This window comes from Rissa tridactyla, chromosome Z (genome assembly GCF_028500815.1).
Source record: "Rissa tridactyla isolate bRisTri1 chromosome Z, bRisTri1.patW.cur.20221130, whole genome shotgun sequence".
Taxonomy (NCBI): Eukaryota; Metazoa; Chordata; class Aves; order Charadriiformes; family Laridae; genus Rissa; species Rissa tridactyla.
In genome coordinates this window covers 8027781-8046275 of record NC_071497.1, presented here as the reverse complement: position 1 = coordinate 8046275, position 18495 = coordinate 8027781, and the positions used below count along the sequence as shown (strand labels likewise).

The window sequence follows — 18495 nt, the reverse complement described above, 5'->3', positions numbered from 1 at the left end:
ACTTTCACAGCAGTTGGTGTGTTACCAGATTTGTCAAAAGTATTCAGTGGAGACTCACAGGTTACTTCTTAAGCTTCTCTGAATTTTCGGAGAATCCTTTGGACCTGTAAAACTTTTATCGTGGACTTGCATGTGATGCCTTCATCTCTCAGGTGCAAGTGACTTGTAGCTCATTTTGTTGTGCCTGGCACGGTGTGTGGTGGTATGTGAAGTTGAGGAGATGATGCTCTGCTCTGGGAAGAGGGTGCCACATAGTCAGGCACAAAGATCTCCTCTAGGAAGTAGCAGCCCACCAATCCCTTTAATTGTGGTTTCATCTATGGAAAAAGAAATTACTGGTGAGGTCTGTGCTGGAGGGCTTATATCTAGATTCATTACTTCTGCCCTAGTCAATACATGTTGTGTATTGACCTGCGGCTATGGTTCCGGCCTGCCCTTGTTTCTGTGCTTGCTTTTAAGATGTGTGATTCATGAAATTCACGTCTATGAACATGCCCAGCTCAGTGAGACGTCTCCTGATGAGACAGAATAAATGAATTAACCTTCAAAGGAATGAAGCTTGCTATAAAACCAGCTGATAAGTCTGTAGATCTTAAGCTTTTTCCTTGGGGGTTGTAGTGAATCAGCTTTTGTCTTCAAGAGAAAAACCTGGCTTCTTCATCTAGCTTGATATATTTGAAAGAGAGGGAAAAAGCATGACTTTCATCAGGTGTCTGTTTTAACCAAGCAAAACAAACGTGTAACAGGAAAATCCTGAGGATACTTCAAGTGCTCTGACTGCTCAGGCTGCACGATTGACCTCAAGCTTGGTTTTAAACAGGAGCCAGGAATAATATACATTACATATTGTCTGCAGTCTAAACATTGTCACGGTCTCCATTTCACCTCCTGGTACTGTAGGACTAGGTTCTCTTCATCTGTGGGCCTAAGCCCTGGGGTTTGTGTGCATAATACTGCTAAGTTACTTGGAGTGTACTCCAGCTATAAAAACATTGCATGTGGCTTTTAACACACACAAAAATTGAATCTGCCTTGCTGGTGTTGGTGGCTATGTCATTTGTTTATCGATCAGACAAGTTTTCTCTTAATTTCCTTGTTTCCAGTATTTTGTCTGGGAAATTGAGGTCCTTTCAGACATCATAATAAAGATTCTCTAAGAGTGTGACAGGATGAATCCTCCTGTCAAATACGGAACCCATTGCGTTTCCAAAAATAGGAGTTAATTTTAGAGACTGCACGGATTAAATACATTTTATTAGCTTCACCATTAACTTCTTTGCTTCTTAGAGGAAGTTTCTGTGCCAGGATCAAATCCTTTTCCCTTTGGTACTTTGAAGGAGTTGGGATGTTTCTGCTACACGGACTGACATGCTGGAAGTCGGGATTGGAGCACAAGCCCTTTTTCCATGGCCTCTTGAAAGCCTCTGTCAGTTTTGAGGTTGAGTCCGTGAAAGAGCTCAGCAGAACCTGAGCTCCACTGAATGATTTTTCCCCAAGTGCTTGGTGGTGCCAGAGGAAGTTCCTAGAGCTTCTCGCTGTTCTTCCTTCAGTGATTAGCACCTTTCTTCACATGCCTTCTTTTGTGTCTCCGGCTCTATCGCCCAGATTTTGTGTAGGCTGACTGGGGAACAATGTGGTTTGCAGCCCAAGTTCTCACTACAAGAGAAAAAGCCTAGTTGACAGTGAAGTAGGACCAGTGCTTTTTTTCACATACGATAACCTGAATTTCCACATTGCTGTGAGCATAAAGAAGTGGGGGATTGTTATTTAGCAATTCCAGAATACGCACCCAAAATATCAATAGTTTGGTAGCCATCTCTTTCTGACCAAGGTGAGCATGTGTCTCAGCACTGATCATGTCAGAGGAGTGACACAGGCAGCAAAATGTTGCCTCTGCATGTTCCAAGTGATTGCACTTACTGCACACAAACAGTATGTCCTGATTTAGTTTTCTCTGTGCTGTATGGGTCACCATATCCCTGAAGTGCTAAGTCTGCTATGCATGGAGTAGATATGTGCCCACAGCCTGCTCCAGCTGAGAAGTTCAGGAAAGATTGGGCAAACTTTCTCATCACATAATTTAGAGCTGCTGTATATCAAACTGATGACAATCAGCTGAAGAAGTGTTTTAAGCAATGTTTTCTTCCCAAGCGTTCAACAGAAAACATAAACCTTTCTCTCTTTTTTTAAATTTTTTTTGGAAAGTGGTTTTGGAAGATTGAAGGACAACTTTTAAGTATTCCTGGATTTATATAGCAAGCAAGACTTCTATTGAATTCTTGTTTTGTTTTTCACATTTCATCCCAACAATTATTATGCACATTAAGTACGCACTCAGTCATACAGAATGTTAATTTATTTTCAAACCGGACAGACAAATTGCAGGGTCATATCTCCTCAAGGAAATGACTGCTATTTGGAATCTGACTTTTGCACTTCATTGGATTTTTTTAAAATAAGAATTCTGGAATCATAGAAAAAATGCTCTTTAACTGAAGCCATGTTTTAACATCTTTGTACCTTTTATCTTGTTGCTAGCATTCCTGAAATAAATTAGTATTTACTCAGTATATGATGAAATGACAATAATGGCATATTGCTGATTGCTCTGGCACCTTTTTGCATTCTTTACAAATTTATCATTTCAAATTCTTTAATATGCCGAATAGGTGCCCAAGAATGTGACTTTGGGCTTGACTTATTGGACTATTCTGGTTAGGATGAATTTTTCCTTAAACACATGGGTTATTTTATCATTCAGTTTTTCTGGTAAAACACCCTTTGACACACATGGTGTCTGTATGACAGCCTCTGACTTTAACAGATAAACCAAATAAATACTTGTGGGGTCAGTTGAATAGATTCAGTACAAAGAAATATATGCAACCCATCTTTTAAATGTGCAGTATTATAATATTGCATATATGGGCATACTCCAAGGCAAATTTAAGGCAGATTTACGTATAGAAGTGCTGTTGTGCAACTTGGATGAGTATGTTCTCTGCAAACTGACCTTTCTTACACAGTTACTGATTGAACTCTACATTTTGAACTCTTGTAGCAAGACATAACCATTCCCTAAGTTTCTTTGCTTTAACAGAGTGCAGATGATAACTCAGAGGAATAAATACCCCTAACTTTAATGACATTATGCACAAGCTCTATTTGGAAGCACTGATCCAGATCAGTTGATGGAAAAATTGCTTTGCTATCAATCTTGCACTGTTTACCCATTTTCCTGTGTATTCAATAAGTTTCTCCCAGAAGGAATGTTGTGTGATTGTTTGACATTATTTAGATTTTGATCCGCCATAGTTGTTTCTAGAAACCATTAAAATGCATTGTATTTCTTACTATTCTCATTTTCCTGTCTAGCTGGACCGATATCTACTATTTAATTGCAATCATTTTAACTACTAATTTTTGTATACGTCATGGCTACTATGTGAGGGGATAAGTGAATAGTCCTCAGAACAGAGGGGGATGCTCTCGAGAGGTCTTTCTTTGTTCCGTTATTTCATGATACTGCTGTTGGGACAGTACAGTGGGGTAGAATCATGGAACGGTTCAGGTTGGAAGGAACCTTAAAGATCACCTTGTTCCAACCCTCCTGCCATGGGAAGGTACACCTCCCACTAGGTCAGGTTTCTCAAAACCCCGTCCAACCTGAGCAACCTGGGATAACTGTGTCCATCATCCTGTATTGGCCAGGTATGGCCAATCTGTATGATACCAGATCTGCCCCTTGATGCAGAAAAAGCTGTCTTCTGCAGAAGTGTTTAATAAAAAAGTGCAGTACCTGTGTGGTCTGAAGAGCTGAATGAAGCATTCTGATACTTCTGAGGATGAATGATTCATTGCTTTCTTTATCATAGAATCATAGGGTTGGAAGGGACCTCTGGAGATCACCTAGTCCAACCCCCCTGCCAGAGCAGGGTCACCTTAGAGCAGGTTGCACAGTAATGCGTCCAGGCCTGTTTGGAATGTCTCCAGAGACGGAGACTCCACCACCTCTCTGGGCAGCCTGTGCCAGGGCTCTGCCACCCTCAGGGTAAAGAAGTTCCTCCTCATGTTTAGACGGAACTTCCTGTGCTCAAGTTTGTGCCCGTTACCTCTTGTCCTGTCCCCGGGCACCACTGAAAAGAGCCTGGCCCCATCCTCCTGACACCCACCCTTTAAGTATTTATAAGTGTTCATAAGGTCCCCCCTCAGCCATCTTTTTTCCAGACTGAAGAGACCCAAATCCCTCAGCTTTTCCTCATAAGAGGGGTGTTCCAGTCCCCTCAGCATCTTGGTAGCCCTTTGCTGCACCTTCTCCAGCAGTTCCCTGTCCTTCTTGAACCGGGGAGCCCAGAACTGGACACAGTACTCCACATGTGGCCTCACCAAGGCAGAGCAGAGGGGGAGGATGACCTCCCTCCACCTGCTGGCCACACTCTTCTTGATGCACCCCAGGATGCCATTGGCCACCTTGGCCACAAGGGCACATTGCCGGCTCATGGTCATCCTGTTGTCCACCAGGACTCCCAGGTCTCTTTCCACCGAGCTGCTCTCCAGCAGGTCAGCCCCCAACCTGTCCTGGTGCATGGGGTTATTCCTCCCCAGGTGCAGCACCCTGCACTTGCCCTTGTTGAATTTCATAAGGTTTCTCTCCTCCCTACTCTTCAGCCTATCCAGGTCTCTCTGTATGGTGGCACAGCCTTCCAGTGTGTCAGCCACCCCCCCATCTATCCACCTTACTGTCCATTCATCTAACCCACTCTTCTTCAGCTTCCCTATGAGGATGCTGTGGGAGACCATGTCGAACGCCTTGCTTAAGTCAAGGTAGACAACATCTGCCGGCCTTCCCTCATCTATCCATCCAGTCATGCCATCATAGAAGGCTGTCAGATTAGTCAGACATGATTTCCCCTTGGTGAATCCATGTTGAGTGCTTCCGATAGCTTTCTTTTCCTCCACCTGCCTTCAGATGACGCCCAGAATGAGCTGTTACATCTTCTTTCTAGGGGTGGAGGTGAGGCTGACCGGCCTGTAGTTCCCCAGCTCCTCCTTCTTGCCTTTTTTGAAGACTGGAGTGACACTGGCTTTCCTCCAGTCCTCAGGCACCTCGCCTGTTCTCCAGGACCTTTCAAAGATGATGGGGAGCTGCCCAGAAATGACTTTCGTCAGCTCCCTCAGCACTCTTGGGTGCATCCCATCGGGGCCCATGGAGTTCTGAATATCTAATTGACCTAACTGATCCCTCACTCGGTCTTCCTTAACCCAAGGGAAGTGTTCCTCTTTCCCTGTTACTTTCTCCAAAGCCTGGGACTCCTGAGGGCTGGGCCGAGCAGTAAAGTCTGAAGCAAAGAAGGCATTCAGTAACTGAATCTGTCGCTCTCTAATAGACACAGTCTGTCCCTTTACCTCTAAGTTAGAAACTCCCTGAACACAGTATAAAGCAACTTATACTATGGAATTGATATTACAGCTGTAATAACAAATCAAGAGTTTCTACCTAGAAGGAAAAAGAAAATTGGCACATTGCCTCCTTTCACACTTGCATTCCTTTCAAGCCTGAAACAAGCGTAATATTGATGTGAATGAAACTGCTTGGGGTGATGTAGGTTCTGTCTGCCTTTTTCTGGGTTGCCTTGAGACAACTGCAAAGGTAAGACAGATTGCACGTCCAATTTGAAGAAGCAGTGCTTTCCTGCAACAGGGACTGTCTTCTGAAGAAGAGAATTACTCTCTTGTAACAAATATTTTGAATTTGCACTGTTTTCTACAGCTGAACATGTTGATTTTAATTCTCATCAATTCCATCTGAAGTCTAAGCAAAAACTAGAAAGGAGTCAGTTTACTGTTTCATTCCTAGGACATGAACATTAAATCCTTGATTTTGTTTATAGTGTTTGGGTGAATGAGGCAACCAAGCGAACTGCATAATGGTGATTTAGCTTGGAAGTAAAATATTAGATGTGATATTTGTTTTGTTTCAGTTTCCAACTGGATGGCTATTTACAAATTGTTATTCCGTGGAAGCTAAACTATACTACCAGCATTCTAGAGTAATTCAGCTTTTTCACACAAAAAGGGCTTTGTGCATGCAATATGTCTAGTGCATTCCCTCACCTGTTTCCCCATGGGGCGAGATTAAGACCGATGGAAATATGACATTAGAAGCTGCTGTGGAGCAGCCAGTGAAGAACATTTGCTTTTTTTACGTGTCTCAAGTGAGATTCTAGTGATGACTAAAGAGGTCAGGTAAGAGGCGTGCAGATGTAAAAGATTTGTTTTACTGAGAAAGTAAATTCTGTTGGACTGGATTTAATTAGCACAACTGAGTTGCAAAGTCTACTCCAACAGAGGTCACAGAGGAGCTTCAAGGCTGTGGTTAGCTCTGCCTAGAGACTGAGGGAGGGACTCAATCTCCAACCACAGTGTACTTCATGGCATAAAGTTTGAATATAAATGCTCATGCTTTGTAGTATGTTCGTTTTCATATCCAAATCTGGGACATTTGATTTTCCAACTATCTGATTTTTTTAAGCAAAAACTATTCAAACAAATTTTGGAAACAAAACCCCAACATTGCAGGACACTGACTGGGAGAGGGGAACTAAGCTGACTTGATGGTGGAACACGATACTAAGTCTTTGTTATCTTTGCTTTCTTCCTCTAGATGAAGTTGTTCACGTCTCAGTCCCTGAGAAGCTCACCTTTGAGGAAGCTAAAGAGCTGTGTCGGAAAAGAGATGGCGTTCTTGCTTCTGTTGGGAACCTGTATGTCGCCTGGAGGAATGGCTTTGACCAGTGTGACTATGGCTGGCTGGCGGATGGCAGTGTTCGTTACCCAGCCTCAGTGGCACGACCCCAGTGTGGTGGAGGTTTACTTGGGGTGAGAACCCTGTATCGCTATGAGAACCAAACAGGCTTTCCTTACCCAGATAGCAAGTTTGATGCCTACTGCTATGAACGTAAGCTATTTTTTATTTATAATTTTCAGTATGCTTACCATGCTAACCCTGAAAAGTGTTTTCTTTAATATGTGTTTTGTTTCAGTTCTTGCTGCAGACATGTTTTTAAAAATTTGTTTTGTCACTATGGCTTTACAAAAAAAAAGAGAGAAAAGCTGAGCTAAAACAAATGACTTAAATAGCATCTAAAGATAAAGATAGGCAAAGTTTTAAGGTAAGATTTCAGCTCGAGTGGTGTTTTTGCATAGAGTGACATACTGTACCTGCAGTCACCCTGAGTCTGCGGATGCTACATACTTTAGTGTCTGAGTGCGCCCTGGTATGTTTGTTTCATGTCAATGAACATAGAACAGAAGAAATGTCCTGCTTGACCAAGTGAATGACTGTCATCTAACTTGATATTCTGTCTCCAATGATGGCAATGAGAGAGGCTGTTTATGGACTGCATGCAAGCCTGGCCATTTTCAGGTCTCTGAGTTGACAGTAATTTGGTGTCTATCTCTGAATTCCAGGTGGTTTGTCCCATCATGTTTTTTAAGCTTCCTAAGCAGTTCTAAATTCTCTTCTCAGTCTCAGTGTTTCATGTGCCAGTCAGCTAGTACTGTGGATGATCTAAATTGCCTTTCTTACTGCTGCATGTTTCCCTACTGGTATTTTCAGAGGCATCAAGCATTTGCCACATTCACCTGGTAGACTGCATCAATCTAAACCAGACCTCCTCCATGCCTGTCATCTTACCTTTGTCTTTGGGGTTAAATATTCCCCTATAATCTCTTCCATCTTCAGTGCCAGCAGCCTGGCTTTGCAGTTACTATGGTGCAGCCTATCCTTGCATAGATTCCTTTTGTCCCAAAGGTTGACCAGCTTCTAGTGTACACAAGTTTTTCTTCCCTATATCATCTCACCTGTGCATCAGTTCCAGGCCTGTCTCCCAGGTCTTCCTGGAACTAGCAGTGCTTCACAGACCACCACCATGGAGGTTCTGGTCTCATCTGCCTGTCCTCCTCCAGAACATCCCTCCTACATTTCTCTCTATCATGAGTGATGACTACTTGCTTTTTCCCTACACCTGCAGAAACCCATCCATGCATCTCATGATGTAAGTTTCTGCGTAGCCCTTTCAAGTACCGCAGACCAGCTATCTGTGTCTGTTAAGAGATGATCCCATCACCTTCTACCCTTTAAGATCCCCTCAATCACAAGAGTGTTCTTTGTGCAAGAGGACACTGATACTGCTGGAAGGTGCATCACATCTAGGAGATCAGAGTGCTTCTTCCCAGATGAATACCCTGCTTCCCTGAGACTTGCAGCTTCCTCAGCAGCATAGGGAGGTTGGACTGCTCAACAGTTTTCCTGCAGGCCTCTCTGTTCAAGGAAGTTCCTGTAGCTGCAATTAGTACAATTGACATTAACATATAAAGGCTGCTTGTGTTGAGTTAGAAGTTCAGAACTTGGTCTTTAGCTACGAATATCTAGTTTTTTTGGACTCAGTCCTATGACTGTAAGTCAGAACTGCTAGAAATGTGCACCCTGTACTGTCCCCATTTTTGCAGGTGGTGAACCAATTGCAGCTGCAGATCTTTCCAACTCAGGCATTGAAGGCTCATTTATGAACAAACGTTACTGCTTGAGAACAAATCCCAACATCTGGTGTAATGTTACAGTCTGGCTGTCCTCAGATACTCTTCTCTGAAATATTTTAAAATAGGGTTGTTGTGGTTCTTTTACCTTAATTATTTGTGGGTAAGGTGTTCCAAAACTGCATGTGGAAGTAGTCCGGATGGACTTCAAGGGAACTGCATACAGGAATAAAGACTGGTTAAGTTCAGGTGAGTGTGCTGTAATCTGCCAATCAGAGTTTTACGTATCACTCCTTCTGTTCCTCCCCCAAATTGTTGATGATCAGTTTTTAGTGTCATGGGTCGAATTGACTTTAATGGGAATGAAATTCATCAGTCCGTCTAAAATACTGAAGTAGGGACTGGACATTTTGCCTGTAATCTAATCTTTAGTTAGGAGAAATTCCAGCTTTCACTTTGTTTCTGTGAATTTCACCCCTTTCAAACAACATGGGCCTTTTCAATGTTCTTTCCCGAAGTTTTACTTAACAAATTCTAGCGAGATACCATTTGTTCTAAAAACATCCTTGATAAGTAGTGGGTTGTTGTCTTTTGTGTAACTGCTTTTTCTGCAAACTGTTGCCCTTGGTACACGTAGAGTAAATACTTCATCAGTTTGCAACCCAGGAGGTAGACAGCCTGTGACTATCAACCCTTTTACAAGAAAAAAAAAAAGACTAAACAGAACGAACACAATTTGGTAGACAGTGGGCTGCTCTCTAGCAATTTTAATTGCAATCAAAATTACATCAGAATTAATTAAATGCTGATAGCTAGAGACCCACGTTTTGCCAAATACATCTGGATTTCTGTAGGGAAATGCAGGAGTGTAATGCTGAACCATGTACCCTCCTTCAGGGTGCCTGTCTGCCACATATTGCAGAAGTTACTGAAAGCTCTCTCTCCCTCTCAGAAAGTGCTCGGGATCTCACAGGAACCAGCTGTAACTCTTCGTTGCTTTTGCTAAATGATTTATGCAAGTGGTGAGTAATGAGTACTTGCTGCCTAGCATCTTGGTCTTTCACATCTCAAGCAGCTGCCTGAAGCAGTGGCTGTGGAGTGAGTCACTCTGTCCTGTTGGAGCCTTGGAGCTAGTCCCTTTTTCGGGGAGGAAAAAGGGAGAGAAGAAAAAAATTCTTCTATAGTATAGCAGGAGGCTTGAATTTAAGTCCTTGTTTCAAATCATCTTTTGTCTGGAAGTTTCTTCCAAAACTCCTCATTATCTCTATTTCATGGTTTCAGTGCATCACATAAAGTTCACTATCCCCAAGCTCTGACTGCTTTTAGCTCAATGTGAAGCTTTTTATGTGGCAATTCCCACTGTACCAGACAACAAAACAGCCCTGCCCAGCATCTTGACTCTTTCCATGTAACTCCAATGCACTCCAAGCTCTTACTGTGCTCATTAGGTGTCTCACATTACATTGTTATGCTTCTCTCCTTGCCTTAGTACCCAGTCACACCAGCATAAAACTTCTGTAGCTGACAAAGAAGAAAATACATGAATTTATGGGATCTTAGCCAGCTAAAGGGAAAAACACAGAGTGCCTCTGTGAACATGGCAGGATCAAGCCAGCTACCCAGGTAGCACCAGCGCTGAAGGTCTGCAGCACAGATGTTCATGCGGTGATCTCAGGTTTTTTTACAGCATCCCCGTAAAGTTTCCTCTGCCTCCTGTGTGAAGGCTAGTGAAGTTCCCATTGACTTAGCCTCAAGGGTTATGGCCACAAGCTGCACGTTTAGTCTGAAGTGAAATGGCAATGATGAAGGACCGGCGTCTGCCACTTTTACTCATGATGAGTAACACTCCTTGAGTAAGGCCACCAAAACAAATGCCTCCCAGCCACAGAAAGGATGACTCCAGTGCTTGAATTTACACATGCTCTAAAGCAATAGATTTGTGGCAAAGCAGGCATCTGTTTTAGTAATTACAAAGACAAACTGTGTATTTAAGAAAGGTGATATCTGTTTCTTCAGCCTTGCTTATGGAGTCTTCACTCCTATCCTGTGACTAAAAGTCTCCCTGGTGTAAAATCTCAAAATATGAATTTTAAATTGCAGTAAAAAGAAAATTCAATTGGTGTTCTGAACATTTGACTTAATTTTAAAAAGGAATCATATTTATAAAAATACATGAAAAACAGTAATCCAAGCAGTAAATTCAACTTACAAATGATATGCATTAGTTTCAACAAAACAGCCAACCTGGACAACATTTAACAATAGAGTTAAGTTCAGGATTTTAACTTCAGCAATGTTCCGGTTACAAAATTACATTGTACAGAGTGTCTTGACTTTATGAAAATAAAAGTGTCCCAGACTAATGATACATGATTTAAAATCTAAAGAACTTGTTAAAAAAATAAAAAAACCTTCTTTTCTTTGATCACAAGTGTTCTTCACTCTACAGAAACCACATGGCTCTGAGTTTCTGAAACATTATCCGCATGTTTCCTCTTATCCCTGCAAGACTTCTTCCAGACTTTTTAGTTCTTTTTTTCTGAGAGGTACCTAACCATGTATCTGATGGGTCTTGAAAAAGTTTCAGGTTTGACACATGATTAAGTAGTTGAAACTCCTTGGAGGCCATCATCAGAGGAAAAGTTTTTCAAGTGTTAACATATGGGACTTCTATTTACAATTAAAAATAAAATAAAATAAAAAAGGTAGAACAACTGTTGCTGAACACTTATGTTAATTTGTAAGAGAATAAAATATTGTGTCAGCAAAAAAAAAAAATATCATTTTTAACGGGTACCTATTTAATAGCTCTTGCATAGATCTATAGGGTGTCTATTTAATTCCATCCATCAGCCTCGCACTCGCACCAGGTCTAATTTACTGAAATTTGTGGGAATCTTGCCACAGACTTCAACTGGCTTTGGATGGGGCATTTTATACTACAGTATCTGTAGAATAAATTGCACTCCAGAAATGCACTGATCAAACTGTATAGGGTTATTGTCTTACAAACCTGCAACAAAACTGAACTTGATGGACTTCATATACAGAAGTGGTTGAATTTTTGAAAGATAAATCTGTGTTTTGCTGAGAAACACTGATTTATTAAAGCTGAACTCTTTCATAGACCCATATTGATTTTGGCTAATCTTTCAGCAAAACATTTTTTTGCTTGACTCAAAACATGTGTTGACCGTTTCGCCCTGGATTTGACCATTTTGTTTCAGATTTGTGCTTTCATTTTGACTTTGTTTCCTGCACCTTTGTTGTTTCTCTTTGGTTATGCCACTTCGGTTTGGCATTATGATTTCATTTTAACTGGAGATTGGAAAATTCCAGTTCTAAGACAGTGTTGCCATATATGTTCATCATGAATGGAGTTCACATTGTTTGATTGTTTCAATACAGCCCCATCAAGAGTGCGTCCAAGTCAACCGCTTCTTGTGACTGGGGGCCTCTTTCTTTGATGCTTCATCTGTCTAGAGCTCAAAATCAGACCGCACTTTAATAGAAGAAATACAGGAAGCAGCAACCTTCAGAATGTAGCAGGACATACCTTTGTAAGATGAAAGTGGAGAATAATTGTCACTCTGCAAACCTCTCCCCTCCCCACCCCAAAACCTCTCCAACACAAACTGTCTCTTTCTTCTCATTTCAAGTAAGAGTGTTTCCCTAGGACAGGGGTGTTTGCTAATGCAAGGCAACTTGCAAGCAGTGTTCTTCTATGGAGGACTTCTCAACAGAGAAAGAAAAAAAAGCCCCTCTTTGGGAGGTCCTACAGTGCGAGACACCATGATTGCAGGCTAAGGCTCAGAAAACATCAGCTGTCCTCCGCTTGTCCAGCAGCAGAAAGGAGAAGATTTTTAGGCATAACTCTAAAGCTGGCAGAAGAAGTGTTGTCTTCCCTTTTGCTGCATGTGACTTCGTTTGGAAAACTTTGAATAACTAGGCAGTTCTGTCCTTCTCCACAGCAACCGTTGGTAGCTACATGTCCCAGCTATTTCCTGGATGAGGGAATTATTTCCAGCCTGATGTCAGGGACTGTATTACAGGAGATCTGTGGATTTTTGATGAGCTTGGGAATGACCACAGAATACTGAAGACGTCGGGCGTGGTGACACCCAGGAAATAGAACTGTTGATCTGAGGAAAATGAAACACAATAGAGTGCTGAACATAATAAAGCCAGTGTCCTCCACCGTTTCACAGTCTGGTATCAGAATGGGTAAAATGCCTTTGAGCAGGCAAGCATCTCAAGGTCATGGCACTGACCACAGTGTGTGCAAGGCTGTTGGCTCTGCTCATGCTTCCTTTCACCTCTGTGAAGGTGAAGCTATGTGAAGGGCTTAAGCTGCCTTAGCGAGGCAGCTACCACCAGATAACAATTTTCTAGCTTTTATTATTTTGCTAAGAAGGTAGATCTCTGTGCTTCTCTCAGATATGCAGTTTAGCAAGACCTGCATAGCTGCAGAGATCTCCAGTAATAACTTGGACCAGGTGTAGGAGGAATAAATCCCTGAAGCTGTCTGCTGGGTTTATAGCAACAGGCAAACATCACAGAGGCTGTGCAGGCGAACGTCTCGCAGCATGTTTCTTACCCCACTCTACTTCAGTTGCACGTTGAAGGAATTTCAAAAAGTCGGTCAGACCATGCTGAAAATGGCAAAAAGATTTCAATCCACTTCAAACAATCCTGTGCCACAGACCTCACTAATAGCTCACCCTGAGAAGGGGGAGGTGGTGGTGGGGTGCAGCTTAACCTTTTAAACGCTGTGTAAAATATGAACAGAGAGAAGCTGATTTATCAATCCAGCTGATGTATGTGGAGCAACTGTTTGGAGCCTCAGAAGGTGGAGCTTCAGGAGGAGACAGTTCTTTTGCCAGAGGCAGTGAACTTGCATTTACCTGAGTCATTAAAAACTGAGTTCCGTTAGAACAGTCCCTAAGTGCAAACATGGTGGACAGAGGGAAAGAGGAAAGGAAAGAAAAGAGGACACAGCTGAAGGCATTTTCCTTTAATTCCCTCAAATCACTGAATGGGTCAGGTAACAAGGATGGGATTAGGAGCAACAAGGTGAAGAAGTAAAAGATGCATCTCCTTAGGTGTTCAGGTACAGGAAAAATAAATTGGTTTTCTTTTTATTACTTTTATTCACTGCTGTGGGAACTGAGTACCACTCATGGGACATATGGGTAATTTGTCTCCTTTGTCACTAGCTGAAGAGAGCAAAGCAGCAAGATTTTTGCTGTCGGTTCCTGACCTGACTGACAATCTTGGCTCTCTCTGTTCTTCAACTGTTTTTTGCAGTAAGGAAGCAAAGATTGTTGCTTTTATTTGGTGCTGGGATACTGATTTCATTAGGAAGAGCTGACTAAAAAGGCTTACTAATTTTTTGTCCTCCTTCGCAGTTTTATTATAAATAATGTGGAAAGAGAAATGCATTTTGTTATTATTCTTTTGTGGATAGATTGACAGGTTATAATTTGTCCACAGAACTACACTTGCATGTGGGGAAACCAGGAGATAACATATGCTTCCCCCGTTAGCCATCTGAATTCAGAAGTTATGAAATAGCAAGTGGTTTTACCTAAGAGTATTTGTGTTCACAGAACTAATAGAGCTGCCGCCTCTAGTGTTTTGTTAGCTGGAACAGAAGAACCCTGGGCAATGGTGTGAAGAGGATGCATGACCTTTCATTATATTTTTAAATTTTTCCTTACAAATAAGATAGACCAATGGCTTTTAAATTTCTTTTTTTTTTTTTTTTTTTTTAAGAATCTCATTCATTTTCTCTGATATTGCACATATTTTGTAAGTGTGAATGAGTACTGCATTTAGGCTTGTAAATTATTTTTCTCGTTGCTTTTGGCTAGTGTTTTGTTGTCAAATCACAGTGTAGGTAAGTGGGAGCATACACCTGGAGTTTTAGAGAGACTCTTACAACTGCAGGATCATATTTTGAATCCTCCTTATGCTACCACATGTCTCATAAGTAATGAAAAAAACTCCACATCCCTTGTCCACCTTTCTGCTTCCTGAATGAGCGGGTACTGAGTCAGTGTAATAATGAGAGGTTTCTGGCTCAGTCCATAGCACCAATTTTTTTTTTTTTTTTTGATCTGTTCTTACTCTTAGACTTGTCCAATTTGGGAGGTTCTGCCAGTACTTTAAACTCCAGCTGGCATAACTCTTGGAGTCAGGGGAACATTCAAGACTGTCCTCTCTGCCAGAGTTGGTAGCAGGGAAGGGACAGATGCAGAGAAAAAACTTAGCAGAGTAGCAAACAGAAGTTAACACAGAAAAATATGTAAAAATTTAGCAAAGCACCCTCTCTGCATGGGCATCGTGCTCTAAATGGGTCGGATGATGTTAAACCATTAATTTTGATTGTCTCAACATTACTAATATTTTGGAATAATTTATTTTGGCTGCTATTCACAGAAAGAATTCACTATTTCCAGCTTGTGTTCTAAGCTAAAACAATTTTTTTGTTGTTTTCGCTGTTGGCAATGACTCAAAACAATTCCTTTTTCTATCTGTAGGGTCTATGCTCTTCCAGGTTCTTAAGTACATACCTAAATGTAAACACACAAACAATATTTCTGAGTGCAGAGAAACTGCTCAAGTGGTTCAGATTAGACACATCGTTGAAAATTTTGTGGGACTGGTTATGCTGAAAATACATATATAAAAATTATAATATATATATTATGTTTAATAAATATAAAATGTTTAAAATAAGCATTTTCTCCTCCAGAAAGTACACTCAGATATCTTGAAATTATTATTAAACAGCACAGAATATATTAAAATCCTTATTCGGTAATCACAAAATTAAAACTTGTGTAGTGTGATTTCCTTGAAAAAGCATTAAGTTTTGAAGTTACTCCATCATGTTGAATTCTTATTTAAACAGTAGTAGGAGAGAAGAAGAAAATGCTGTACAGTGAAAGCATAAAATAAACAGAGAGTGAAAAAATCTAGTATCTCTGCAAAGCCATATACTCCATCCAAAATCAACTTCATATATGTTGTTCAATATAAAAGGAATCGACTAAAAAACCAACTAGATATGAGCGGCTGTTGGTGAGATAATTTTCTTTCTTGCTGCAAATATCTTCATGAATTTTATTAGGAAAATCTGCCTCATATCTTGAATCAGAAGAAGGACAAAGGAGATAGCATATTGCATGCATGATGCAAGGAGTACAGTAATGCAAAACATCTGGGTGGAGTGGACAACAGTTCAAACCGATGTTCAGCCATTAAAAATGCAACCTTCTCTTTGGTTTTTTCTTTTCCCACAGGAAAAAAGAAAAGATTGATTTCTCCTTGAAGAAGTATCTTTTTTTGATCCACTCAAATAAGTTTGCAAACCTGAATGATCTCTATGAAACATCCTATATGCCATATTTATGCCAAAGCAGTTTTAGAGGCCCTGTAGTTGATTGTAACCAGAACTGCTCTTTGCACACTGGTAACCCCGTGTCAGTTTCCAAGGAGGAGAAAATTTGTCTGTTTATTGACAAACTCTTAAAAAATCAGTGTTTTTCTTATACAAGTATATGAATTTAATACTTACTGATTCACTTATTAATATAAATGAATCAAACACGCTTGGTATTTTTTCAGGTTTACTTCGTAAATGTGTACCTATTTTATCAAGTACTTAGCAGATAATGAGTCATGAAAAACAAATAACTGCATCTCAGGCATAAATATGTGAACTTTTGGGACTTCCAAACATTTCTTGGAAATGGGGAAGCTACATAAATGGTAGTGAGTAAGTGCACACAATTTCCCAGCAGTGATGAAATAGTTACCTTTTTTTTCCACATATTTTAAAATCTGTTCTCATGTGTCCTCATTTTTGTCTAGCTTTGTTAGATAGTATTACGTTTTCATATTCTTTCTGATCTTGATAGTCACATAAAGTATGCTAATTGGGGTCTGAATGAGTACTTGATGTTGGCTGCAAAAGAAATTCAGTCTGCATTAAGGAAATTCATCCTATGGTTAGGAGTGAGAATATCAGACCATGTTGTCTTCTTTCCATTTTGCCATAAAAAAGGAACTGTTAAGTCAAATTGGTGGATTCTTTGGTAGAAACTAAACAATTACCAACTCCCACTCAGGAGGACAATGCTAACTTGCTTGAGTGCACTCCTCACTCCCTAGTTGTGAAGTAAAATTCGGTCCTTCAAACCTTCTTTATGCAAGTAGAGTGGAAAAAAAAATCTGTAAGAATTTTTTGATTCTTGGTTGTGTGAACACCATCTCACACTTGAATCATATAGGCATTAAAAGAGCAATAAAGATCCACTTTAGGTTGTAGAACCCCAAAACACCAAAATCACTAGTGTTAAGGCTGTGCTTTGCTTAGTGGGATTTCAAGAACTTTATTCTTTCTTGCTCAAGTGAATGTTTTAACCTACAAAAAAGAGTATATAAGTAGCTAAGTCTTCTTTGTAAAACCATAAAAAGATTTAACATATGGTAGGGAAAAGAATCCATTCCTCTTTCTGCAGGCAAAGAACACCACTGCTTCTATGCATTACAACATCATATTTTCTTATCCTCACAAATTCCTTTTCACTTTCACTTCTCTGAAACATCATCTCTTTTTCCTCATTTCCCTACTCTGTAAATCTACCCGTTCTTCTAGAAATCCTAAGCAGCCATCATCTGGCAAGACTGTCTACTTCAGTGTAAATCAAATAGGTCTCTTGCAAAGGTGACATTTTCAAAGCTTGGTGTGTGAAACTAAACAAATATTTGTGTGACCCTCACTTACACATGTGGAATTCATATTTACAAATATCAAAGGGGTACCTAATTAGACATGGGTGTGTGAAAAGAACTGATTTGTGCCTACATACTGTGTATGCTTGAGTATAAACTGTCATTGCACAAATACGTGACTGAATTGAGTCTTTCTAAATATTTCATTTTTCTTCCTCTTCTTTGCTCATACTATTAGCTCCTGCAAGTCCTGAGTCACTCAGAGGCTGCACCATCATCTAGAACATCTTCATCCCCATGTGCCAGGAAGTAAAAATCCTACCTCAGAACTCACTTTTGCCCCTGATAACTGGTATTCATACCCTACATTCAGTAAAATTTCCTGATCTCTTTTATGAACTCACAGCTATAATAATGAAACTTTGTCTTCAGTATTTTCTTCTAAATCACTGTAACTGTTTTAATTTCTGCATGTTAGGGGAAAAGACTTATTTGCTCTATTAGAATTTGAGCAATCTTTTCTTTTGCAAGAAGTTATAGGTGCAGTTGTGTCTGGTAAGCAGTTAGTCCTCATATACGCAGCCCATTTAATGCATTCTTCGTATGCTTAGTGTGATTTAAAGGAACATATTTTGCTCTTAACTCACATCCATATAAGGCTTTTGACTCTCAGTTTCTTAGCAATTAACAGCACTGATGTAAGACATTCACATTTTCCACCTGTCTGCTCCCATTGCCCTTCTGAAGATTACCAACCTGGAAGAACCGGGGAAGGTATTTCCACCTAGGGCTTTTCCCAAGTAAATCCTGTTTTCTCAGCACAAACTCGCCTTTTTCAGGAGTTTAAAATCTGATATAAGACTTTGCAGTGTCCTGGTTGCCAGCACATATTTCTTCCTCAGAGTGGATTGAAATCTGTGGCAGAAGGAGTGGAGAAGGGATAAGGCAGCAAGATTCTTTAAAACATCACAATGTGGTTCACTGGAAAGACCTTTCTTTGTGTTTCTTGTGAATCTAGGATAGGTACCCCCTTACTCTTCCCATCATTTAGAGGGTTCAACACTGCCTTTTCATGTTCTACACTCCCATAGAAGCACTTTTGTGTGAGAAGGAGTTTCATATGTATATCTTTGAAGTGTTTTCCAAAGATCAACATCATTATAGTATTAAGTTTATGATCTTATAGTTTACTGTTCTCACCTTTCCCCATAATAA

At 40.5% G+C, this 18495-nt stretch overlaps 1 protein-coding gene across 2 annotated transcripts in view; it reads left to right on the top strand.

Moving 5' to 3' along the window:
• Positions 1 to 18495, top strand: part of VCAN (versican) — a 115354-nt gene that overhangs the window by 36805 nt on the left and 60054 nt on the right. For both annotated transcript variants that reach the window (XM_054186502.1, XM_054186503.1), the window contains exon 6: positions 6665 to 6958. In XM_054186502.1, the coding sequence (XP_054042477.1) occupies positions 6665 to 6958 (294 nt within the window). The remainder of the gene's footprint in view (positions 1 to 6664; positions 6959 to 18495) is intronic.